This window comes from Neopsephotus bourkii, unplaced genomic scaffold (assembly GCF_033783945.1).
Source record: "Neopsephotus bourkii isolate Nb327-2 ecotype Australia unplaced genomic scaffold, CSIRO-AGI_Nbou_v1 NB_911, whole genome shotgun sequence".
Taxonomy (NCBI): Eukaryota; Metazoa; Chordata; class Aves; order Psittaciformes; family Psittacidae; genus Neopsephotus; species Neopsephotus bourkii.
Window position 1 is genome coordinate 3,028,157 of NW_026901405.1, and position 21,898 is coordinate 3,050,054.

Genomic DNA, 21,898 nt, shown 5'->3' on the forward strand with positions numbered 1-21,898 from the left:
AAAAATGTAGGAATCATGCATTTCAAAAATATATACAGATACTGTAAAAAAAAAGTCAATTAAAAAGTAGTTTGCATAAGATAATCACAGTAAAAGTAATATATATATGTATATTAAAAAAAAAAAAAGTTACAAATAAGCCTGTCGATACTTTGGTCTTATCACTTTATACTGAGAGTTAAGTATTGTTCAGCAGTGTACACACTTTCATGTCGAGTAGGTAAGCACCTGCAATACATAATCCTCTGATTAAAAACATGGAGTAAATTAATAATATCCCATCTGCCAGCATTCATTAGGCATGAGGAATACTGGCTTACTGTTCAAATAAATACAGCGGACTCCAGGTGTATTATGAAAATGAAGCAGAAAGAGAATCAGATATACAACTGGAATTTGGATCACGTTGAAGCCAAGAACCCAAAACCGAGTGCACCAAAACCAGATCACATAGAGAATTTGGGTTTTATGTTATTAAAAGACATTCCTCAGGAAATACTCCCAAATAAAAGAAGTAGAAATTACTTTTTTTCAAAGAGAAAAATCGGGGTGCATTATTCTGTTCAGATTATCTGAAAGTCTATTATCTGCAAGAGGAGTGGCCACGAAATGACACACAAGAATTCCCGAGAGAAAGATGCTCATCCCCAAGACTCAGCTCCCAGCTGCTCTTGATTGTGCTTAAGTAGATTATACAGTAACCATTAGTTTTTAACTGAAAAGCTCTCTATAAACTTGCAGTCACAGTCTGACCTCCTCTTGAATTAGGAATGCTTCTCCATAAAACACAACTCATATTCCACATGAAACAGCCTGATAAGAGAGTTAATGGGATGCAATTCTTGCACAGAGGAAGTAACTTTGAATTACTCATTTTCCTTTACTCAAGTAGTGCCAAAAAGAGAAAAGTTCAGCCTTCTTGGTAGCAACACAAAGCTTCCTAAGCCTTCTTACTGAAATCTCACTTGGAAATGCCTAACAGATAGAAATCTGTCTTGGTTGCTCAATTAAATTTCTACAAATTAAATTAACTTTGAAGTGCTCAATTTCCAACTTTCATTTTATCAGATGGTTTTTACCTACAGTAGTAGGTCAAAAAAACCCTGTCAAGAAATTGTACTTTTTTTGCCCACCTGTAAAAACAGAGGGGATACTGATACATGAAAGTAAATCCTTGTAGAAACAGGGCATCAAATCTGTGGCAACTGCAAAGGGTGAAATTTCATAGAAGAAGGATTTAAACAGTTCTGTCAGAGGGACATCCTGTGGCTTAAAATAACAATAATGACAGCAACAACTACAACAAGGACCACTTTCTTTGTTTGATTTACATCCTACTGATATCCATGGTTACTAAAACTGAGAAGTAAATGACTTCTCTATTGTGGCACATTTTATTTGTCAGCACTTTCAATTATAAAGTAAATTATTTTTCCCTGTGTTTATCATGGCTTTTCACATGGCAGCTACAGGGAATAACCTATTTGTAAAGACAGGAAGTTAGCATGTAAAACCACAAATACCAAAGGAATAATACTTCTGACTTCCAAATAACTTCCTTGACGTGAGGTTTTTCAGGGAAGACGTGTCCAGTCACTGAACAAAAACCAAAAGGGAAGTGACTTCCAGACTACTGATGTGATCTTTTAAAGCCTTATTCTTGCCAGAAATCCTATCAGCCTCACTGGGACTATTGGTATCATTAAATCCAGTTGCAGGAGTAGGATTTTGCAGTTTTAGGACTTAAACTACAGACCAGTATAGTTGCCAGATGTCAATAGAGCAACTATTGTATTTGACAGATTTAGTATTGTAGGGTCATAGGATAATCAGGTTGGAAGCAACCTTGGAGGTTTCTAGAAAACCTTCTGTTCAAATGGGTTCAGCTATGGGGTCAGACCTGGTTACACAGGGCTTGAAATCTTCCAAGGACTGAAAATGCACAGCCTCTCTGGGCAACATGCTCCACTGCTTGACTGTCCACTTACTGAATAAATTTCTCCTCATACCCAGCCTTGGTCTCCCTTGTTTCAACATAAATCCATTGCCTCTTGCTCTCCCACCATGGACCACTGTGATGACCCTGGGTCTCATCTTACCAACAACCTTCCTAGGTACTGGGGCTGATGTTATGCCCCACCTCCAAAACCACTTCTTTTATGAGCTGTGCAAGCACCATTCACTCAGCCTTTCCTCACAGATACGTTATGAGACCTCAACATGCTGTGTGTAATACCTAAGTCTCAAAATAACACATTTTGTAATTCTTCGCACACAGGTGAATGCCAATATTGATCTAGTGTTTCTCTCAAATTCATTTATTTCCTCATATTTAGAATTAAGTAGTACAAAGTCACGTCTATGTCTTACTCTGATAATGGACAACCTATTAACTTCAAGTGCCCTGTTCTTGAAAGCTGTGGTAGTAATTATCTATCTCAATGAAAGTAAAATTATAGACATTTTCATTCATTTGTACTAATAAGGTGCTTCTGAGATGCTGGGATCCAAGGGGGTACTGAATTACTAAACAGTATTTTGTTCTGCTTATTAAATACTCATTAATTATTACTCTATTACTATTTATGAGTATCTTCCATGCATTCAGATGATACCTTGTTATTTAGCTGACACAAACAGAATACTTCTGATTTAAGTTCAACGTGTTTCAGTTTTGATTATTTAAATAAGAATCTTCATGTCTTCAAGGACTACTTTACATGTGCAGAGGCTATTAGAAAGGAAGAAAGTATAATTCTATAGAATTCATTCAGAGAAATGAAACCATCCCAATCTTCAGATCAATAATTACATACAACAATTAAGCTCACATACAATCTCCTTAGCTTATGTATAAATCCTTGGTCATATGGCTAATCTAGGAAATGGCAGTCACAATGAAATTTAGATTGCTTTCAAATAACTTTCTGATACCTTAGTCCTAGTTCAAATGAAAAATATCAGAGGTTGAATGTGCCTGTAGAAACAAACTGGTAGGAGATGGGCTGCAAGTATTAGCCTGTGTGCTAGAATTGACAACGGAGTTCAGGAACATACATTTCTGATGGGGCTGGCGAGGTAGAGGCTAGAGAGAGATAGCATAGAGACAGGTACATTATCTCTCATGGAGCACTGGAGTTCAACAGAATGGGTGACACTCAGTTGTTTATAATTTTGGTATGAAACAAGTGGGTGAGAAACCCGCTGTTTCTAACCTCTGAAATGAGTGGGTACAGAAGATTTGGGTACTACAGTTATGCACACAGGAAACGTGAGAGTCTGAATATGCTTAGCAAACTGCTCAAACTCTGACTCCTCATTCCTTAAAAAAAAAATAAAGGCATTGGAACAATTTCATTTTCTGGTCCCTCCCCTATTTCCAAGCAAAAACTAAAGCTGCCAACCTCTCCTGTTCATAAATATGCTTTGTTCTCAAGCTTGCTAAACTCTGAAATTAACTACTTTTTACCTTCAAGTATCTGAGCAAGGACCACTGAATGCCTTTCTGCAATGTGACTACCAGTTATTTATGTTGGTGTTTTGCAGAAATTGACATTAAAGGAGAATGTTTGAGACAACGTGCCATGTTTCATTTTCTGTCTAGTGATTTGTAGGCTATTTGTTCTTATCAAAGCAATCTGGAACACCCAATATCCTTGATATGCACATCTCTCTGCAGTCATTTGTGGGAAGTTTCACTTTCTACAGAGAAATAAACAAAGGTCAAAATCTCTTTTTCTGAGAAAATATAAATGCAGCCATTCAGCTGTTTCCTGTCTTCAACCTGTGAAAAATATGGGAAAATAACACCAGGTACATTACGATAGAACTAGGGCGTATCACTTTTCATTCTCATTGGTCTGTTTTCAGTTCCCATTTCTTGAGGTCTAGATACATACATGAGTAACAGCTAAAATTCACATTCATGTAAGACCAGACTTGGACACCCTTACTCACCATGAATGCCTTCACAGTACATAGTCCAAGAGCACCAAGCATGATACAGAGCAGTTCAGACTCCTGAGGAAAGATCTAACAGTCTGGCACCAAGCACTCCCCAGCCATACAGTTGAGGCAAAATGTTTACATAAGATTTTTGGTGTTTGAAATAAAAAGTGATGACTTGTGATTTCAAACCCCCAGCATGGGGGTGATCCTGGTTTATTATATTTATGATGATTGGAAGAATTCTGTTTTGGATTGCTGCTGATGCGTCAGATAAGCACTTCTTAAGTTTAAAAGAACAAGTGACTATAGTAACTACTAACCAAAGGCAAGAGGACAGAAATCTAACTGATTGGAAGAGAAACAAACTAATTGTTTTCTACAATGGCACTGTAAGTAAGAGAATGAGATTAAGAAAGCAGGCAGTTGACTATTAGGAAACATAGCTCTAAAAGAAATATCATCTTTAGGAAATGTGGAAACCTAGAAACCTGCAGCAACGGTTCAGGTTCATACACAGAACAAACATGTAATATCACAACACACGCAGTGCGGCAGTTCAACATCACCAACTCCAGAATCCATTTTAGAGATCAACCTGAAGCCAAGACTTCAAAATCAAGGATTCTCCCTCCCGCAGCAAGCAGGAAGGTAGCTGTTCTCAGCTCTGCATCAGGAGCAAGAAGCCATTAGTTTCAATGGTGGCATTAAAATGTCACTAAGCTTTCTATTCTCTTTGGTGGTTTAAACTCCATCCTCTGCTGACAAGCAGCACAAGATCTGCGCACCAATCAAACCTCCTGTTCAGGGGCTTTCCTGTTTTCAGGAGCTATCAAATGGCATTGACCCCTGGCTGATCTGAGTTTTAACTTGGGCTGAGAGGTGTTTCCCTCCCCAGCCCTAATTGATGGGGCTGAGCAGTAAAATCTGGCTTGATCTCAGCTGTGTCTCTGTCATGTAACTATATTATCTTGATGTCTCCCTCACAGCAGGCTAATGAATCTTCCTTTTAAAACATTTAAACGGGCTACACAAGCCTGTGTATGTTTGTGCATGCATGGTGGGGAGGAACCCACTGCAGTAATTTGTGGGAAGAAAACTGTGTAAAACGCACTCACATGAGATTTTTTGATTTGCAACTGATTTTCCTGATACCAGCTACAAAATAAGAAAGTCAATGAAGATTTATATGATAAAAATAAAAAAATGTGGAAATAGGCTTTGCGGTGTGCACTTCTCAGGTTAATACGTGTAGTATGCAGTTTCAAATGGTTATCAATCCTGTAGTCACTGCCTTGAGGTGACAAGAGAAATCTGAAATATGGGGGTTAGAAGACAGCAAGAGGGAGAGAGGGATTTAAAGTCTTCTAGAAATTCCTCCCCTAGTCTCAACTCCCCCTTCCTTGTTCTGGGTTCTCCTAAACCAGCCCATAAACCACATACAATTTAGACAGCACACTTAAGCCTAATTCCACCTATTTTAAAACTCGAGTAACGCAGTAAACTGTGGAGTACTGTTTCCCAGGCTTCTCTTTTCAGAGAAGAGTTGTCTTCCCCTGTGTTTAAAATCCACAGAGGTAATTTTGGGCACTGCTGCAATCTAAGTAGTCGTGGCTACAAACATTTATACTAAAACCCTTTAAAAGAGTGAAAAAAGATAGATGAATTTCAAATTAGGATGTGCAGAAGAAGTACAAAAAGATTATGATAGCTGGATACTATCTGGAGAATTGTTAGGAGCTTCCGACTGCATTTTTTGACTTCCAGTAAAAGACAGTTGAGCTGAAAACTGAGTAGGATTTTTTTTCCCAGCTGTTTATGATATAGCAAATTTCTTGGAAAGAAGTACTTGAAATCCATAGCAAACTTCTTACTGCAAGTTAAAGCTCTTTGTGAAAAGTGGCCAAAGCACCATGATCAATGGATACCAAACACCCATTAAAATTGAAAGACAATAAATCTCCACAGCACAGTAACTTTTGATCATTAAATTATGTTATTTTGGGCATGCAATACTTGGTGAGGAATACTGTCAAATGTAACAGATACTATCTCAAAAGAAATCTGGACTTCTTTTTATGGGGACACCACAGCCCCCACAGAGAGACAACCCAAGTCTACATATGGGACACTAATAACTGACCTTATTTTTTAATAATGTTATCAGGAAGTTAACCATGATACATTAATGATTTTTAATTACAGGTAGCAAAAATCACAACATGGAAGATGTTTATACAAGATGATATATCCACAAGGGACAGGGGAAGTTCATGTTGGACATAAGGAGGAAGTTCTTTACTGTGAGGGTGGTGAGGCACTGGAACAGGTTGCTCAAAGAAGTGCTGAATACTCCATCCTTATCAGTGTTCAAAGCCAGTATGGACAGAGTCTTCGGAGCCATGATCTACTGTGAGACATTCCTTGCCCATGGCAGGGGGCTGGAACTGGGTGATCTTAAGATCCTTTCCAACCCAAACCATTGTATGAATCTATGACAGGGAATTCTTACTGTGATGGAGGTAGACAAGGAAACAAGTTCCTTAAGGAAATAAAAACAATGTGAAAAAATGATATAAACAAAAAAAACCCCAAAACAAACAAAAAAACACAACCCCAAAACAAAAAGCAAACAATCAGGGACACTCAGCCTGATTTTCACAGAGTGAAGCCCAAAAGACAATAATGCTAATAAAAACTGCCGGTAGGTTGAAACAAAAGTATTGCTGCCACTCTCTTGGTCCAAAGATGTTAGCAAACATGTTCTGAGGTTTAGTCTTTAATTAGGTCATTATATTCTTCAAGGAAAAAAATCTGTTAAGGTCTGAGTACCCAAGAACTCTGAAGGAAAAGGCACAGAAAAGGCCACTGAACCTTGCTGGTGGAAGGCCTGATCACAACTGAACTTACAGGTGACTTCTTCCTCTGTACCAAGGGCCAGGTATTAATGTCCTATCTTAACTGTGCCGAAAGAGAGAGTGTATATTTAATCTAAGGAGATGAAAGTCCTATGTGGGCTCTCATGCCACTGAAAGATGCAAAGAGAACAGAATCCCCTTCAATGCTGTGGTTAAAGAGCGCAGGGCATTTATGAGAACAAGAAAAGTAGCCTCAGATCCACCCATCCAGCTTTGTCTTTTTTTTCTCAATCTTCTCATCCTATTCCATACTTAAATAGGAAAAAAAAATCACCCAAACAGAGGGAATTATGTATGGTCAAAGGGACGAGAGGAGCATGCAGATACCTGCTGCAGCAAATAATGTGAGCATACGTGATATATAGCAGTTTAACCAGAAGAAGCTGTATATTCTGGAATATATAGCTGGAATATTCTGATACTGTGCCTTCTACGTAATCTAGTTTGCATATAAAGACTGTAAGATATTTTATTACCAGTTCTGGAGTGTTATTCAGCACCTAACAATAAAATATTGTAGTGTTCAAGCAAAACATAATTCATAGTAACAAAATGTACTCAAAACAGCTTATCAAATAATGTTTGAATCCACTGCTATCCTAAAGCAATATTTTTTGGATCAAGAAGCAATTCAGAGATGACAGACTTTAAGAATGCATGTAAACTAACAAAAATAAGATAGTACATTATAGCCACCATATAGTCCTTAAGAATATTACTTTTAGGCTATAAATAAGGCAAAAATAAAGTACGCATTGCCTTTTCATGGATGTTTAATATAATTTAATACAGCCTAAGTTTATTTCAGAACAAACATATAGCAGAAGTCCTGCTTAATGAAGAACCAATGAAAATTATTATTCCTTGCACTCTATTTAATTTTACACATAAAAGGGAAAAATCTGCAAACTCAACAACTTGTAGTAAAACTCTACTTGATCTGTTCCAAACACAGAATTATTGAAATGCTATCTTTAGAACAGCAGTCACAAAATAAAGTCTGCAACAGCGAAGCCTGATGCAAAACTAATTGATTTTCTCCTCAGCCACGGGATTACGGAAATTGCAGGCACTAGAAAACAGTCTTCAGATTTTCTTTGCTACTTTTTAATTGAGTGCTCAAGTATGCTCCACAAATCGACTCCCTATGATTCTCTGCAGCGAGTGATTAAGAGTTTTTAAGAACTTTACAGTAAATGAAACCCTTTCAGCAGGAGAAAGCCTCCACCTTCTGTTTATTTTGGTAGTAAGGTTTCTCCAAACTATTTTGTCTCCTTCTGTTCCACTTGCTCAGAAACATCTGGCTCAAGTCCCTGTTTCAAAGTACTACGTTGCAGGAAGGAATCTCCACAGTTTTTAAGTATTATTCCCCTGTAAGCAACTGCTGTCACTGCTGTGAGACTCCATGGAAAAAATAAAACTGAATTAAAAAACCCAAACCATAAACAGAATAGAAGCAGTTATTTATCAAAATACATTACATGGCTTCGAAGCAACTATAAATCACCTTTTTTTTTTTTGCTGAAATGTCTACTGATTCCTTCTTTTACCTGTATTTTAGAAATGCTTCAGGAATCTTGGTGTTTGTCACTTGCATCAGTAGAACAAGCACCTTCAGGGCACTAACCTCTTCTTCAAAGGGTTTTCTCAGTTCCTTCTGATTAACTTTTAAGATTTATATTCTTTCACCAGAAATAGGTGGCGGTCAAACTCCTCAGATCTTTGATAGGAATCTGGAGTGCTGTCATAGTTTACAGCAGTCATTAAGGGGGAAAGGGCTGTCTCTTTAAGCTATACAAATCACAAGAGATGCTTTCCCTCATTCACCCTGCCAAAAGTTTATTAATTAAAAAAAATCCTTAAGTTCAAAGGACAATCGCTATTCCTCCTCCTTCACAGGAACTGAAGACATACTATGGCCTAAAATAAGTTCTTTCAAAAGGAGAACCACTGACTTCAAGACCATGTAGACAAGTTCAGATTTAAATCCAAATCCTAGTTTTAAAATTCAAGTGGTTAAATTCACCCATGATACTGTGAGGCATTCACTGCAACACATAACAACCACCAGACACCTCAATCGCATTTTTGTAATCCCATCAAAATCTGAATTTTGTCTTTGTTATTTTAATGTAGGTAGCTCAGATGCCTATAAAGCAATTACCCTTACAGACAACTTATAATGTGTACCAGCAGCCTGACACAGAAACATCTACATGGTATGTGACAGATAAAAGAGCAAATCCTATCCCTTTTCATTCTGGGTGGTTTTCTTAGCCCTATCCAGAAGCCTTATCAAATTGATGTCTTTTACGGCATGCCTTGAAGCTACTTTGTACAAAGAGGGGGTGGAAAGAGGAAGAGGAAATTCCAGACCTTAAGCATGCGCCACCTTTTCAGATTATAATTCCTTGTCAGTTGACTAGTAGAGCAAAATCAGAGCCAGAAGTCACTTATCAAAAGTTCTGCTCTCTATCTACCTTGCAGACAAGCTCTGTTAACCCTAAAATAAATGACAACGTATGCTAAAAAACTTGGTATCAAAGATCACCACTGTAAAATATGAATGGGCCGGTGTAATCTCCATAGGAATTCTTCTTTTTCCTTGCCAAACTGATAACACTGAAAGTGTTAGTGCCTTTGAATAGCAAAATTAACATTTTACAGTGCAGTCACTGATGCTGTATGCTTAGATGCATGAGGCTTGGCACTGTGACAAGTACTGCGAGCTTCGCCAGAGCCCCTGCCTGATGAAAATGACTTAAAAAAGAACTCATAGTTTGAGAATGATGCTCACTACCAACTTGTTGGTGATCCACCAACAGTCACCAACAGCCACCGTGTTGGTATTCTTGTGAACTGCTCAAGTCAACTTGACCTGCTGAGTAGCAACTACACTGCCCTCACCATAATGGTACTTGGACAGTACCACAGTAGGACTTCCACTGGAGTCGTAATTTCCACCTCTATCCTAGAAGTGAATAGAATAAAGCTCACTTCATCATAAATTATAAATCTATTATAAAATTAGATGTTAAAAAGCCTAATCAAATACTGCAAATGGGAGTGAAGCAAATGGAAGTAAAATACGGAAAACTTTGGTTGCTAGATTTACTGAAAAGTATTTTTATGATTAAATGTGAATCATAAGGCTTGGAGAAGCCCTATTTCTATTTGCATTCAAGGCAAAACTAATTCCCTTTTAGAAGTGAAGTTCTGAGGCATGCATTTCTTGCAATTCTGTGTGCCTTAGGAACATGGACTTCAATGTTATATATAATAATGAAATATTATTTCTGTAGCCGTGCTTCAAGGCATAAAACTAAGGAAATAGCATAACAGAAATCTTAAAAAAAAACCCTTAAAAGCATTTTGCATATATATAGAAAAATATAGCTGAATTGCTTAGTGCTACAGCGAGAAAGAAATCAACTACTTCTAGAGATGCACTTTTAGTCATTGTTTCCCTGTTCTGGAGCTCATCAGTTACTTGTTAAAATACATTGTAGTGGTAAAATATAATATAGGCTTAGTAAAAGACTAAGTGAAGGGTTCAGACTTCTGTGTCAATACAGGACTCCGTATTTGCTTTAAGAATTTGACTGAAATCACAATAAAAATACAGCATCTGTACTTCACATAGGAAATACTTCTGCTCCCCAAAGGTAGGAGTTCACATAAAGGAAAGTAGTTATTCCAAGAATCTGTAATGCTGGTGTCATGAGCAGGAAGAACACTGAAATGAAACTGATATTCCCTCTCCTCTTTGGAATCTTCTACAGTTAGAATCCTACACTATAAAGCTGAACTATCAGGGTTGACAGTTCCTAGTCCATGAACACAGATTAGGCCCATTCACTGAGCTCAGAAGCAGTCTTCCTGAGACAGAGAGCACTGCAGGGCATGCACTATGCACTCCAATGTCTGCTAGATCAAGCACGGGCAGAGCTGACCTAGAAGTAATCATATTGTCAGATCCAGGGCAGCTCTCTGCTGAAACACCAGGCTAACTATCCACCTCACTTCATCGACACATGCCTGACACCTGGGTATCTCAATTAGCCCTGGTGTTTCACACTCCACCTTTTAATACCCTAGATAACCCTGTACAGTGCAGAACACACACATCAATCACAGTGCTCGAGGCCTGAAAAATGCTGAGTATAGAAGAGGATATGTCCTCTTCTTAGCAGTGCTACCAACCCTAAGGCCCGAGTGTCTCCAAGCACACTGCTTACAGCTCTTTCTGCTGCATGCCATGTTGCATTCAGTGCAGCAGTTCCACTGTGCAGACACTTGGCAGAGATGACTGCCCCTTTCCTAACACAGATATGCAGCTTCTGGGGTTACCACCAATAACTCTTTTACTCTTTCTTTAGCATGTAGTCTGGCATGAAGACACCACAGCCTATTGCTGAGATACTGATGGGGGGAAACCCCACAGCAAACCCCATGAAACCCCTCAAAAATCCAAACTCAAAACGAAACTAAAAAGCTAAACTCCTCACTTTGTCCTTTGCTGAATTTAACAAATCGGAGTTGTAACTTCTGAGGCCACGATTTGCAACACAGCCCTCTGTTTACAACATGTAACCAAAATAACTCTATTTGGCCTAGCAGAATGCACATTTATTAAACCCTACAGTTAACAGAGCATGGGGCACTGACCCATGTTTTAACATGCAAATAGGTGGGGAGAGGAGGGAAGAAGAGTAAGAGGAGGAAAAAGAAGGAAAAATGTGAACAAATCTCAATGGAAAATACATGTTTTCTAGAGTTGTTCCTCCCCCCACCCCATACTAGGTCTCCTGGATACTCTAATAAATGGATTTCAATGATAATTTACTACATTACCAACTACAAATTGGCCTTACACATTACAGTGTCTCACATCAATCCCTCCTATGAAGACATTAGTACAGACAAATGGCTCAGGAGGTAATTTATTCACACTGGGAAACAAATTATCCAGTAACAATATCTGCAGAGCAAAGCTGTTAGAGTGTAAATATCTGCCGTGTTAAACAAGCTCTTAAAAAAAGAACCTTGTTGAATCATGACTTAGGCTGTGATTGTGTTCCTTAAAAGTACCATTTTATTATCAAAATTAGAAATATCTCACTCTAGATCACTAATATCTACACATCATTTTATATCTAGAGTAGCACTGTTAACCTAAATGAGATTACAAGAATGTGTTTAGTTATTATTTTGAATAGTATTACAAAAGACTAGTCTAACACCCTGAGCACAAGAGCTGGTTGTTTTGCAAACATAAGGTATCACTTTTGATGTATAAACATTGTGGTGACTAACAAAGCAGAGCATCTCAGAATTCTTGGGTTTATGAGAACTTCAGCTCTCAAGCTGTTTTCCTAACAACTACAGATGTTAGGAACACCAAGCGTTTCTGGTGGAAAAAGGAGAGCAGGTTAAGGACAAGGTCTTTCCTGTTACAGTAAATGTGTCAAAATAGAGTCCTGTTACCAAATAAAATACTTCTAAGCCTATACTTTCCCAGAACTCCATAATAACTAATACCCACTGAACAGAGAAAAGGACAGAAGGACAATCAGTCCTTAGAAAAAGGCATGAGGATGACATCATTGGCTGTCTGCTAGCCAGGAGAGGAAGAGAGGGATTATCTGAATCGTGAACATCTGGATGGTGTATATAAAGGCAATGAAGGATTTTTAGACAAATTAGTTCACTAAGTTCCATTGAATTTTTATCTTATAGAGAAACAGTAGTGCTATGATACGCTTCTATAATGAAAAAGCAACAGGAATGCTAGTGGTTTGGGTTAATGAATTAAAAGATACACAAAGAGATTTATCATTCACTGTCTCTTTTTTTAATTGAAAAAAATTGTCAGATACTTGAAGTTATAACTCTCCCTTTCAAGTTAAAACAATGTACTTTGCTAACACTGCTTTTCTTCTTTCTATTATTTGGGGTTTAGGTACAAAGATCGTAATTGATATGATTCTGATCAGACTGAAGTTCAAAACATGTTCAGTTCCCCACTACTGTTCTGTAAAGACTGCTTACAAAAAATCTTATATACAACGTGATTTGATTTAAGTATAAAACTCAAGCAAAATTCATATTTTCACATATTTTTACCACACAGCATAGAGTTCCTGCGTAAGTCATAACTCTAGTAGTTGTGTACAGACTTAACTAGTCGCATATGGCAATTCTATAAAAGTTACCAGGCAAAAAAATCAACTTTATTCTATGCAGAGGAGTACTATGCAAGGAATCATTCTTACCTTGAACTGTCAGAGTTGCTGATGCTTCAGCTTTTCCAACCATATTTTCTGCAACACAAGTATACGAGCCCATGTCTCCTGCCATAACTTTCCGGATTTTCAAGGTATGATCATCACGGATTTCGTATCTTTAAATATACATAGTCATAAACAGTGAGTAGGAATAATAGAAATTTACAATTTCTGTAAAAGGTAAAAATATGGTGGGTTTTTGCTCACATTTTTATTCCTACATTTGCCTTAGAAATAACAATGTGTATAAATCCTCATAAATTGATAAAGATAACATTTTAAAAGCAAAACATATATAAATAATTGAAAACCTAACTCTAATTTCTTTTGCAATATGAGTCAGTTTTTCAGATGTCAGTACAATTTCACTGTTGTAAAGCAAACGTAAAGCTGTAACGCATAACTTTTTAATTGTTAGAACAAGTAAATGCAGTAACAGTTATTTTTCTTCCTACAGTTCTTCCATCTGAATGAAGAATCTTTTTAATATGGTTGAAAAGATAGTATTGTTCTCAAGAAGATCAGAATTGCTTGAAAGTCAAGATAAATCTCAATTCATTCAATTTCTTTTGAAAGACCGATGTGGCTTTTTACCATTTCTTCTCCTTTCATCACTTTGTTTCTCCTCTTTGTGTAATGCAGTCAATGCGTTTATGTGTGTTTTTATACTAAAACTGAGTTTTATTGAAGATATAGACTAGATTAACAGGAAGTGGGAATTGGATGGCTGGAGCTAACTGTTACAGGATTTCTTTTTTCAAGCTCCTCCCTTAACAGGTTTTCAACTGACAACTGGGAATTCAAAATAAATATCTGTCTGTCTATCTATATCTATATCTATCTATCTATCTATCTATCTATCTATCTATCATAGAATGTACTTGTTTTAATAAGGTGTTTTACATTTTGGCCTGAATTAGAGCAATGGCAGGGGAAACAAGAGCATGTAAAATCAAGGAGCACCTCCCATATGAAGATAGGCTGAGAAAGTTGGGGCTGTCCAGCCTGGAGAAGAGAAGGCTGCGTGGAGACCTCATAGCAGCCTTCCAGTATCTGAAGGGGGCCTATAGGGATGCTGGGGATGGACTCTTCATTAGGGACTGCAGTGATAGGACAAGGGGTAACGGGTTAAAACTTAAAAGAGGGGAAGTTTAGATTTGATGTAAGGGAGAAGTTCTTTAGTGTGAGGGTGGTGAGGCACTCGAATGGGTTGCCCAGGGAGGTTGTGAATGCTCCATCCCTGGCAGTGTTTAAGGCCAGGTTGGACAGAGCCTTGGGTGACATGGTTTAGTGGGAGGTGTCCCTGCCCATGGCATTGGGGTTGGAACTAAATGATCTTAAGGTCCTTTCCAACTATTCTGTGATCCTATATTACTGGACCACATTTTGTACCAGTTGTGATTCCAATATACATTTCCTGACATTGTAATCTAATTCACTATTTATTATATATTTTCCAAAACTTTCAGTAATTACAAAAGACTCTTCAAGTGACAAATCAATCTGCATCTACAGACTGAACTTCATTGTATTTTGTTATCTTTATCTACATGTTGTTACAGCAAAAGCTTGTAAGTTTCAGTTTAAACTAACTTCAGTAAAGCTCAATGGTAATGAGAAATGTCTTACTAGATGAAGCTAGGCCTTCTCCATTCAAGAAGAAACAAACACTATCTGTCAAATGTTGAATGGCTACACTACATACCAAGCTAGATGCCCTAAAAAAGGTAACTCCATGTACTGCACCTTGCTTTTGGTAATTCCCCATCATCTTTCCTCCATCTTACTGTAGGGACTGGGTCACCTCTTGCCTCACACTTAAACTCAGCACTGTCATCCACAGTTACAGCCAAATTACTTGGTCTCTTCACAAAAGATGGTCTCTCTAGAAGGAAAGGAAAGAAGGGATTAGTCCAGCAGTTCTGAGCCCATACTGCAATTTCTCCTGAACTGTGGCTGCTAGAATAAGGGAAGCAGTGTGATGAATCTGATGGAGGTGCCTCTGCCACTGCTCTTCTCACTCCCAGCGCCAGGCAGAAGATCCATGGCCCTGCAGATGGCCAGCACTACGAACCTCAGTACAGGAGGCAGATGCTCTTAACAGTGGTTCAGAATCCAGGTGCAGACTTCCTTACTTCTTTTGTGTCATTGTCACAACTAATATAGCTAAAGCAAAACACACCCTATACAGAAAATCTAAATACACATCAACCCTCAGGTAGAAGCAGGACTGTTGCAAGGACCCAGACAATGACCACTCATCTGGTACACTGCTTCAAAAAGACTGAAGGCACAAACCAAATGTCTCACTGAAGATTTTGACTCAATTGTGCCTCTAAATTGGAAGGCAAAGTAAGGCCCAGCACAGTATCTCTGCAAGGATGCTTGTGGGTGTCAGCAGCAGGGAGCACTCAATGCGATCATTTCCAATGCTACATTAGAAAGGCAACATTTTCTTTCAACAGCACACATAAGATCAAACAAACCAACAGAAGCCACAATGTCTTCTCTATAACTTTTATTCATAAAAACTGGTATTGTCCCTGGCTTACATTGCAGGACACGGACAACCCAAGTCCTGGTTCACCAGAGTCAGATTAATTGCTACATCCTTTTTCTCAGGCTTTCTGAAACAAAACGGGATCTCAGTGCAGGCTGTGCTATTCTGGGAACCCCACTACTAGATGGAAGTTTCAGGAAAGGGATAGATACATTCTTCCACCTGTAACAGGATTCAAAGCTTTATGGTGCTGGGCTTTTCATAGTTCCACAGCAGGCTGGAGTCCAGTGAGGTTTACACATGCACAGGGGAGATAAGGGTTTAACAATTTCTGGGACACTCCAGGAAGGATTACACACCTAGAAAGGCAGCACCAGATGACAACAGGATATCCGTGAAAGAACTGGGAAGGTTTAACAGGAGAGTGCTTGGCATGTTCCTTTGCCTAAGGCAGATGACCTTTTTTGCCTCTAAACCTGTGAAAGCTCTGAGGGAGTTGAGAAGGCAGTTGCGTGTTTTGACTTCTATGTATTGAAGATATAAATATCACCTTGGAACTGGATGAGTCTAAAGCCACTGGCACAATCAGGAAGTGTGAAAACCAAAAAATACACCACAGATTTCTCATAGAAGTACAAAAAACCACCATACAGAAGGATTAAGAGCCAATCCCATATTATTAATGTTCAAATTGTGTTTGAAAAAGGTGGTTCTGAATATTACTTTGACTTTGCATATAAAGAAACAGAGATTCAGTATCATAAAACTTCAGTGAATGGTTCAAAAAGGACTAGAAGTAGAAATGTGAGCTGAACAAAACCCTGTAAAAGAGCTTCCCTTACTCTCAAGGATGTCCAGACCAGCTGAATGCTCATTTTGTAGAAAACTCACCTTTGCTTGCAATGCTAGCCAAAAAGTGTTAGATGAACTAGCATGTTGATCTTTAAGCTGTCAGTTCTATCCTGGTTTCATAGACAAGGAGGAAGAAATAAACACCTACAGAAATGAATCTAGCTGTGAATTAAAAAACCACAAACACAGGTAGCTCCCCTCACCCCATCTGCTTTCTTGAACATGCAGTAAAAATGTAATCTGAATGCAAGAAAAGGACATTCCAGATTAAACTTTGGAGTAAAACAGCTTGGGGAAAAATATTCAACTTAACTATGCAAGAGAAAAAGGACTGATCTGGTAAGGCCAGGCCTGCTGCACAACAGCAAAACCCACAAGAGATATGCTGTTCGATAAATCAGCTTTCTAAAGGAAAGATCTTTTGTCTGCCCATTCATAACACTTTTATTCAAATCACATATATGAGTAAGGAAAATCAGTATCTATCTTTGTTACATGGTTATTTGGTAAATACAAGGAAGGCTTAGCAAGGATCACTTTGAAACTTTCTAATATTACAGCTTCTGGCATGCAGTCCTCCCTCTGATCTAAAGCAGAGACTTGAAGTTCAACTTCTAAATAACCAAAACCCCATAAACAGATGACTTATATTGAATTTTTTTAATATCAGCATGTTTCTTATGCTCTTTCGTGCATATCTGGGGCCAGAGTTGAAAGAATTAGGTGTAATAAAGATTTCTAGACACAGACTGATAAGACATTCAAAGCTTTACTGTCCTGTTTGGAAAGAAAACCTTACTAGTTCTCCCACGCTGAAATTAAGAAATATTTCTGAAGAGCAAATGAGATGAAGAAAAATGCAAAGACAGACTTCTCTTTGCAATGCATCCCTCTAACAAGTGTTTAGCAAGAGTCATATTTTCCAGCCTGGATTACCTACCAGTCTGTACCATAACCCCCTGGTTAGACTAGCGATGAGCAACTAACTGGTACTGTTAACTAGGAGCTCAGTGCCACGACTTTACTCATGTAACTACGACTTTCTTTCAACTCTAGATTTTGCTTGGAAGTTCTAAAAGTCTGTTTGATAATAAACTTCCTCCTAGAGTGCTTCAAAGGTGTCTGTAAGTTAAAAAAAAAACAACCACCACCCATCAGACAAACAAAAAAACCCCAAACAAAAAAAACCAAAACCTCCACCAAAACCCAATAATGTGGATCATAGGAAGTCTTCCTTAACTTCATCTACACTATCTTGATGAATATTCAGTTTCAACAACTTGAAGATGGCACACAATCTTGTTTTATTATGGAAAACCCATACTTCAAACAAAACTCTGAACAGGACTTTAAGCTGGCTGTAAAAAGTAATGAAGACAGATGAAAGTGTCACAGACTGACAAGAGAAATATTAAACCTGAATTAAAAACAAAGGCAAGAGCCAGGATTATGGCAATAGCATTGTCATGGAAACCAGCATGTTATGAACCATGGCTTGGATACTCTCATCCTGTGAAGAAGACAAAATACTCCTTCTACAGGAACAGTTGAGCTAACTCAAGCCTCCCTTACTTTAAAGTAATACAGGACACGTTTTGAAAACTACCAAGGCTGCATCTATAGCCACCATGAGGCAATTCTCCTGTGTTGAAGGAATTCTGAGACTGCACTTGGTGTTACAGCTTCTTTTCTGCAGTAACAACAAATCCTGCACTTTTCAGCTGTTAACTTAAATGAAAACAGATTTTCTGATATTCAGAGAAACTCATTAGGATCACCTGTACAAGCAGACCTGTTGTATCTTCACAACACCCAGTACACACAGCTATAAACAAAAGGATAATCATTTAAGATAGAAATTGTGATGATTCTGATTTTCTTCATTAAGAGAGGAAAAACATTAAGCCTCTCCTTCATAGTAGTGCTAATTTTTGTTTTGCTAGTATTTTAAAATATTGATCCAGATAGTGGACACTGGGATTATTTTCAGTTTCAGTAATAGGAAAGTATCTTCCAATAGCAAAACCAGTCCAAGGTGGATTGCAAAGCCATTAAGTGCCAATCATTTGCTAGAACACAACCATGACAAAAAACATTTGCAACACTAAAAAGGAAACAGATGAGAATGATCATTAATAGAAAGCTTAGGAAAACCGTAAGATGGACATTTTCATCAACAAAGTCTTAAAGGAGTTCTTACCTAAAACAGTGAGCTCCGCAACTTCACTTTCACGTTCTCCAACCATATTTGTTCCAACACAAACATATTTGCCAGCGTCATTCTTTCTTGTGTATGTGATCATAAGCTTTCCTCCTCTGATCTAGGACAAATCAAGGATAATAAAAATAATATAAACTATTGATTTAATATTTGTTAACTTGAAAGAGATTTTGTATCAGACAATGAATCAGAACAAGCTATCAGTGACTTTCTAAATCATACAACAAACTGAATCCCCCTCCCAAAACCTATTAACCTAATTTCCTTCTCCTTGCAAAAACCTTGCCTCTAAGTTTTACATCAGTATTTTAAAGTCTCTCAGATTTGGACCCCTATTACTCTACTCTTCACTCTGCATAAAATAAGACTGACTGTTCAACAGCCTGTTTAATGCTTGTTGGCGAGAAAGTCTGCAATTCCTTCCTATGTACTACGGCAGTTTGATATAATCAGGTGGAGAGTAAAAATTAGCACTAGACATCAATTCCATTTTCACATCAAGTGCTGTGATTACTTTTTTTGACAAGAAAGATGTGCATGTTATCCTACTGCTGGTAATGCTCCTTAGTATTCATAAGTTTTGTGTTTGCTTTGGTTTTCTCAGGGAAGTGAAGGAAATCTTTTATTCTTTAGTTCTTCACCTATAACTAAGGAATTTTAAAGGCTGATAAGCAGCTGGGCAGAAGCAATTAAATCCTTAGTGGCAAATGAATAACATTCTGCTTTTAATTCTGGACTCAGTTCTTGAAAGATAATAGAATTCCAATAATGCAAGAATTAGAAAGCATCCTTCCCTTTTGTGATTTTAAATCTTATTATATCAAAATACATATTAAATGCATATAGAAATTGCTGTTCTCCTTTGAAAAGTATTTATTCTCCCATTTGATTGACAAAACGGTTGAACAAGTTTTAACGTTCACCAAACCGCAGCAAAATTTGTGTAGGCAACTTGAATACAAACCATGTTTAATACACAAAAATGTTACTTAATTACATTAATTACATTTTTAAGTGAACATATGCTTATGAGTCCAATCACATATGAAAACCACCGCAGTTCAAGGAATGGGTGGAAGCACACAATAAATAAAGCCACATATGAAGCTACAGGAAAGGGTCTAATGTGGTCAGTGACAAGGAGGAGTGTTCTCAATATGAGGTATTTTGCTTCAGTTGCCTGCAGCTAGAAATCTGTCCCTGAAAATCTGACATCTTGAGCAGTGTTGGGCTCTTATTATCATTGTAAGATGTACGGATACAGAGACGACAGTCAGTTATTGAGATAAATGAACATGCACGTGTAACAAAGATAGTGTTGCATACAGATTTCATTCTGTTTCCTTTGGCATTCGTCGTTTGAGAACAGGAAAGGTATGTCCTTTATCATACAGAAATCTAGTAATGCTGAAATTCCAATGGGCATTTGAGGCACGAAGAATGAAAAAACAAAGGTGACCTGCAAATACAAATTTCTTCAAGAATATGTGTGCATTTTTAGATTGCTTACCATCTGAACTCATGGTATACATGAGAAGAGACTCTCAAATATAACTAGAAGTCTATCTATACTAAGTCCTGTTTTACATCTCCCTTTATCACAGAAAGCTATTTGTTTCCAGTTAATCTATGCAAAGGCTTTTAAAAAAAACAAACAAATTTTAGAAAGATTTCCAAATGCATTTTAGGGTATTTATATAACCAGGTACATACACAGAAATACATACTTTTCATGTGTATCAATACTGAATGCGCTGGATTTAGCACATAAATATATATATCACAAGAATTTTCCAACTCAGTTGATGATGATTTCAAACCTATGTAAACTGAAAGCAGTGATTTTCATATGCATCTTAAGAGCATAAGTCCTACTGATGTATGCATTTGTGCTCCTTAGTGATTTTACATTTCAGAAAACTCCATCCAAATCCATTTCAATATGACACAACTGTCTATTTTCCACAAACTGTAACCTCCAGCAAGAACTATCCTAGGATTTTCTTCTAGGAATCAACACAAGACTCTCTACAAAGCATAGATGTAGAAGCATTAAAACAGAAACACTTGAACAGCTGAAAAAAATCACTGAAAACTGCTTTTCTCCCAAGTTATTTGAGATTTAGGTAAGGAAGGAGAAGCAGAGCAAACATTCCCTCATGGACGTTGAGGTAGACTTCCAAAGATGTAACATGCCTGCTGAAGGAAGCTGTGTTTTCAAGACGGAATTCTGAGAGTATTTAGTTAATTTTTCCTAGGTTTTTTCCTTTGTTGATCTTTTCTGTTTGTTTGTTCCTAAAACAGAAGAAGGGTTTAGAACTTCAGCTACAATGACAGCTATTAATCACATAAAACTGTGATTAATTACACAGTTACAATAAAATGTACCTCAAGTGCATGTGGAATGACGTATGTCTGTAACTAGAGCATTCACAGATGGCTAGAAGAAAGCGTATTTCCACTGTTGGGTCACTACCCAGGTTTTCCATCAAATTTTAACAATAAGATACCCATGAACTCAGTAAGATTGATCAAGCCCTTCTATTTACTAATAAACCATTGCAAATGAAATGTGTAGCTATGAGAAATTTATGTTCCCTATGTGCAGCATTAGCTACTTTTTCTCTTGCTAGGAAATCCTATAAATACTTGTGGACTGTAGACCACTAGGTTTAAGTAACAAAGTACACAATAAAATACATGCACATGAATTTTTGTAGGACTACGTACAGAACCACTGCTACATTTCTTTGTCTTCCTAACTTCATATCCACTACATCCAGTACTGTAAGCTCATACCCAGCATTTAGAGAAGTAGAGCCAAATCACCTTTGGGGGCAGTATCTGAAACCTTGAAAATTAGACCTATTTATGAAGTGTAGACATTCAATACTTAGTTCATAGAGGCATTTTAATTGAATGCTTTGGCTCTTTTTGTATTTGTCCCCCTTCCCCAGAATGTTCCAGCTGGACTTTACAGTCGCAAATGATATAATGGTTTGAATTAGAGACAAGCAGTGTAACATTTCATCTCAAACCTCCAGAAGAGTTTTTACCATACTGAATACAAAGAGAAATCCTTTCTTCTAGTAAAAAAAAAAAGATACCACAAACAGTTTTATTATACTACTTTGGTAGACGCTGAATATCATGGGAAAATAATTATTCTGCTAAC

General features: G+C 37.5%; 1 protein-coding gene across 8 annotated transcripts in view; it reads right to left on the reverse strand.

Annotated features, from left to right (window-relative positions):
* ROBO1 (roundabout guidance receptor 1) overlaps positions 1-21,898 on the reverse strand; it is a 696,828-nt gene that overhangs the window by 66,828 nt on the left and 608,102 nt on the right. For all 8 annotated transcript variants that reach the window (XM_061357727.1, XM_061357725.1, XM_061357729.1 and 5 more), the window contains 3 exons: positions 18,703-18,823; positions 14,897-15,035; positions 13,139-13,266 (listed from right to left, as the gene is read on the reverse strand). In XM_061357727.1, the coding sequence (XP_061213711.1) occupies positions 13,139-13,266; positions 14,897-15,035; positions 18,703-18,823 (388 nt within the window). The remainder of the gene's footprint in view (positions 1-13,138; positions 13,267-14,896; positions 15,036-18,702; positions 18,824-21,898) is intronic.